The sequence below is a fragment of the Magnolia sinica genome, chromosome 6 (genome assembly GCF_029962835.1).
Source record: "Magnolia sinica isolate HGM2019 chromosome 6, MsV1, whole genome shotgun sequence".
Classification (NCBI taxonomy): domain Eukaryota; kingdom Viridiplantae; phylum Streptophyta; class Magnoliopsida; order Magnoliales; family Magnoliaceae; genus Magnolia; species Magnolia sinica.
In genome coordinates this window covers 5,228,126-5,233,870 of record NC_080578.1, presented here as the reverse complement: position 1 = coordinate 5,233,870, position 5,745 = coordinate 5,228,126, and the positions used below count along the sequence as shown (strand labels likewise).

The following is a 5,745-nucleotide window of genomic DNA, read 5'->3' as shown; positions in this document are numbered from 1 at the left end:
TATGCGGACTGAAAAATACACATCCATCGCATGATCCTGATAAGTGCAAATTATGGCATTGACGTGAAGTCAACACCAGCTGAGGTTCTAGTCCTTACCGCAGTGGTAGACTCTGAGGAGTTTCAACACGAGGTCTTGGGTTCGATACCCATAGGTGGCGAAATCCCACTACGCATGGGTGGATGTGTGTTGGGTGCGTGTGTGAAAATAAATAAATAAATAAGTCCACACCAGCTGACCAGACTTATGGAGAGAGAGAGAGAGATAGCAAGCTTGGATTGATTTTATTTCTTGCGACCATTGGCCATTGAAAAAACACCATAATCTCTCACTAGAATGAGATGATCTTTAATTAAAGTTATTTAACACATAAATCTGATGCAACAACATGCCTCCTTGTATGTTGCATCCATCACACAAGACTCACTTGCAAATCCTCAAAGCAACCGTCTATTGCTCTGTACAGTGTTGGTGGCCCACAGAGCTGCGCCATAGATCACAACATTCCCATCCCCTTGAACGATGAGACGGTAATTGTTCGACCCACGGGCCGTGTTGCTGGTCCACACGACATCTGTCCCAGACAACACGACGAGGTTGCCATTGTTCTGCAGCGTGGCGCGGCACGTCGTTCCCCTTCCATTCGTCCTGGAAGACCAAAGCGCCCTCGTGCGATTCACGTACAACACCAGGTTGCAATCATTCTGCATTATAAACCGGTAGGGCCCGTTTTCGAGGAACTCTCCTGTGTTGAGGCCCTCACCACTGAAGAGCAATTCCTCGGCGACTGCGTTGCTTAAAAGAAATAGAAGGAGAATGGCAAGAGTCTGTGTAGCCTGAAATGCGTGTGCCATGGCTCCTTTTCGGTGAGGTAAACAAGCACAAAAATTTAAAGAAGAAGACCCAAATGAAGGAATGGGAATGGAATGAGGAAGATGGAGTGCAGGGTCCTTATATAAGTATGCTTGGCTGTGGGAATTTTCAAATTTGCATTTGCATTCGCATTTGCCTTTGGTTTTTTGTTTTTTGTTTTTCCATTTATTATTTTATATTGTGTCGCGTTTTCAACGGCCTGTAGTCGTCTATCTTTTAATTATTAGTGGATGTATAAAAGGCCGTGGTGAGTAGTCAACGATCTTGGTGAGAAAGCAATTAACCAAAAATGGGCACGTGAAAAAGTTACGCGGATGATATTATTCCTAGTGTATTATCCGTTGACCGTTTTATATTTTCCGGAACCACTGCAAAGCATTGTAGGTTAAGGTTAACCCATATCACGGTGTGTGGGCCCACCGTAATGTGTGCTTGACAATCGATCAGTCCATCATGTGCGCACTCTCGTGTTCCAATTGGCACCCAAAAATCAGGCCCATACAAGCTCAGATTGACCACACCACGAAAAATCATGCCCAGAACCTCTCCAATCATGTGGTTGGCTCACCTCAGTTTTGGAATGGCCTAATGTTGGGGATGTCTATTCAAACTGGTTTAGCTGAATGGGTTTGATGGTAGATAAAAACATGATGTGGAAGGCTTTTTCAATGCTGGGCTTTCCCTATCTCAACTGTTCCCTGTGGTGTGGCCCACCTGAGTTTTGAATCGACCTGAATTTTGGACACGTAGAAGTGGACGGGTTGGATTTTTTGTGCCCAACACGGTGGCCCTACACATTTCGGTTAAGACTAGCTTAAAAAGCTTTGCAGTCAATCCAGCATTAACTTGTGAAATTGAAGGGAGTTGATCGGATGGACAGGATCATCCGTTCATGAGATGGCAACTCAATGGACCCTACAGTAGGAAGGGTCAGTTTCAGCATCAACACGTGGTGATGATTAGAAGATGAGGTCATCTCTTCTTGGTGGATGAACCTGTTTGGTTCGTCGCCCCTGGATACAAAATACGAAGGGGCACCCCGGCTGTGCCAAGCTCGGGGCAGGCGGAGGCTATGAGGGTCAACCAAGGGGCCACCTTTACGTATGGATTTTATCCACACCGTTCATCCATTTTTTTCATATTATTTTAGATTAATAGAGTAATTATAGGGCTGATACAAGGCTCAAGTGAACCACACCACAGGAATCAGCGGTCTACATTGTTGGCACCACTTTCGTCGCGGCTTATTACATTGGACCTGTCAACCATTTACTCGTTGATTTTGGAGAGCCGATCTTTTCTCTTTCAACGATCCTTCGTTTTGTTGGGCAGCCAAAATTGGTTGCAAAGGATTATAGCTGTTAAACATGCATCCAATCGAAGTGGCATTTATAGCTGTAGACCTTCATCTGCATATTCAATCGATGTAGCGGCATTTCCAAGATCCAAGCCTGTCGGTGACCATGTGCCACTGTGCAGATCAATGTAAAGAAAAAAGAAAATTTAAGCTGAGGTGACCATTAGATGAGACGTGGATTACCTACTTTTGAGTAGCGCGACTCCTAATTAAGTGACGTCACCATGTTCTGTCGGACCTAACATGATGTATGTGCTGTATCCCCACCGTCCATCCATTTGGAGAGATCGGCATGAGCCAGATCGAAAGCTCGAGTGGACCTCACCACAGAAAACTGTGTAGATTGAACGCCTACCATTAAAAACTTTAACGGTCCACAAAAGTTTTCCATTAAGATAATATTTATGATTTCCCTTTTTCCATGTACTTGTTAACTTATGAGCAGGTTGGATCTCAAAGAAATATCAAGGTGGACCCTCAGAAGGTTTCAACGGTGGGCGTCACTCTCCACACAGTTTTCTGTGGTAGGTTCCACTCGAGCTTTCCATCTACCTCATTCTTTGCTTCATGCCATAAAATGATCTCTCCAAATGGATGGACGTATTGATACGACACATACATCATGGTCGGGCCCACATAATACGGTGACGTCACTTCAGTAGCTATTCTCGCTTACTGAATCTGTCAGCAGCTAATCCGCGTCCCATTAGTTGGGTTTCACATGTAGCAAAGAAATGGACGGTTCGGATGGCCCTGCGTTGGCGGCATAACCGGCCAGCGAATACCTATATCTACGTACATGGGTGCCCCCCAGGAAGGATGATCGGCCTGATTTTTTCAGCCCGGTGCCGCTTGATGGGCTGCGGGGATCTTGCACATGAGCAAATCGCCGCGTGTGAAAGGAGGTGCCAGAAGAAATGCGACCCACTGGATATTTCCCAAGAGCTTGACTTTGCTAAACAAGAGAACTTATCCCTTAAGCGCCTGCCATTTGAGAGGTGGGTACCCATCTAATGAACAAACCATATACGGCATTGGCACGTGCCATGGTTAGCCTGGCAAAATTGACCTATACCAACTCATAAATGCTACGTGACATGCTAGCTACTGACAGGTTGAGTAGCGAGACTCGCTACTGAAGTGACGTCACCAAGTTTCGTGGGCCCCACCATGATGTATGTTATGTATCCACGCCTTCCATCCACTTGGAGGGATTATTTTAGGTAAATATCCAAAGAATGAGTTAAATCCAAAGCTCCAATGGACCGCAGCACAGAAAACAGTGGGGACAGTGACCCCACCATTAAAATCTTCTAAAGGTCATAAAAGTTTTAGATCAAGCTGATATTTGTGTTTTCCTTATTTCATGTCTTTTTTAACTTTTGAGCTGTTTGGATTTCAAATAAACATTATGGTGGGCCTTAGGATAGTTTCAACGGTGGTAATCACTCTCCCCACTGTTTTTGTGCTGGGTTCCACTGCAACTTTTTATCTGCCTCATTCTTTCTCTCATGCCCTGAAATGATATCTCAAAATGGATGGACGGTGTGGATACAACACATACATCATAGTGGGGCCCACAGAACTTGGTGACGTCACTTCAGTAGCCAACTCGCTACTCAACCTGTCGGTATCTAATCCGCGTCCCTCCAACGCGGAGTAGCTAAATCCACGGTTTCATAGCTATGTGAGGACTTATTTCTCCACACACAGAAAGATAAGATCTGGACGGTCCATCAACTGGACCACACCCTGGATGTACCAAAGCCCAAAAGGCACAAAGGAAAGATTAAGAAACATCGTAGCCCTTAAACATAATCAAATCAATTGGCTTTTAGGTTTCTATCCACTCAAGGAATCATAACCAAACCGGGCCGGTCTGAATTGTGTCCAAGCCCATCATATTAGCCGAGGACAGAGTCTTGGCCCATACTAGTCCATGAAGTAAAATTCAGGCCCGGGTCCAAGCCATGGGTCGCCATCACTTAGCTCATCAAAATGTCAAATTATTTTCTACTTTTCTACCACTGCCCATATTCAATGAGGCCCAACAGATGCACGGCTCTGAACATAGACTCTCCTTCCCTGTATGTGGCTTAGATGGGCCTCCATATAAATAGCTTTTACGGAAAAGCACTAGTTCGGCCCGTTTTACAATCTATCCTGAATGTAGGGCCATACTTACTTCCTGGCCCAGCCCAGTTGCAGAGTCCAAGAACAACCCATGTTTTGCCAAGCGCAACCTGGCTTTATCTGGCCCACCTGAGCTCTAAGCCGAAATGGACTCGGATCCAGTAATTCCAATCGAGTCGGGCGGATTCAGCCCCGGCTCTCGCGAGTCCCAACTCGACTTTGGGAACGAACTAATCGATCTGAGTCACTGATTCTTTTAACCAGTAGAAGAGTGCTACTAAAGCATTTTAGCCACATGGGGTTCACTATGGTGTATTTCCCAATTTCCACCTTACACGGTCGTTATGCAGTGCCAATTCCCTCATCCAACCTCAGCATGTGCATCCATCGATCCAGGCCGTCCTAACCATGGATCCCATTGTGGATAGAGCACATCCTAAAATTTGGAACTATTGGACAATCATATTAGATTGAGAATTTGTTATTTGGGATCATCCTAAGGAGGTAATTTTAAGGGAAAGGTCCATACACGGTGGACCGTAATATACCAATGGTTCAGATCATTCAACCATGGGTCCAACTTGTCCAAACTGAAAACTATTTTAAAATTCGTTTCTCTAGAAGATCTCACTGTATATGGTCCAGAGATGAGAAAATGTCGCTCTTCTTTATCGTGTTTTCAAACATGTGGCTATGAACGGTCTGGATCATCACAAAAATGATTATCATTTACTAATCAAGTAAATTACACTTGTATGGGAAAAATGGACGGTTGGAGAAAAAACCCAAAGGGTCCCAATTTAGTATACATGTTTGGCACACTAGATGAGTTTACTAACCTGATTTTTGACATGTGGCATGTTCACAGTCCACAACTATCCAATGAAATGCCCAAATCTATCAGATGTATGCCATCCAAAAGTGGTAACCACGCATCACATGGTAGATATGATAACGCCCCACAGGGCCACACCCCATCAAAGCCGACTTGATCTGTTACATATCTAGAATTCCAAATCCATTCCTGATCGTCCACTCTCTCATGTTTTGTTTGCTTCCTCTGCTTAGAGGGGGTTGGACCCCACAAAGGAGGGATATGTCGTCATTTAAATTAAGTACATAGCATTCCTCGCTTCGACGTGTCCTGAATGGGTCGCCGCTCCTTATCCTAACAACTTGTTATCAGCAGCCCTGTCCACTTCGCCAAGGAAATGCAGGGGTCTGATGGACGGATGGCTTCGCCCCGTATGCACCAATGTGGCTCATGTTTTATAGATCTGTACCGTTCTTTAACCTCAGCCTACAATTAAATGCTTGGCACAAATATTATTTTAGTTCCATCATTAGGTAAGCCACATCTTTCCCTTGAATGTGAACGCTAT

General features: G+C 44.8%; 1 protein-coding gene across 1 annotated transcript; it reads right to left on the bottom strand.

Moving 5' to 3' along the window:
• Nucleotides 1–307: 307 nt before the first annotated feature.
• On the bottom strand, nucleotides 308–938 carry LOC131249831 (mannose-specific lectin-like). The gene has a single exon (XM_058250581.1). The coding sequence runs from the start codon at nucleotides 852–854 to the stop codon at nucleotides 438–440; it is 417 nt and encodes a 138-aa protein (XP_058106564.1). The 5' UTR covers nucleotides 855–938; the 3' UTR covers nucleotides 308–437.
• Nucleotides 939–5,745: the final 4,807 nt, after the last annotated feature.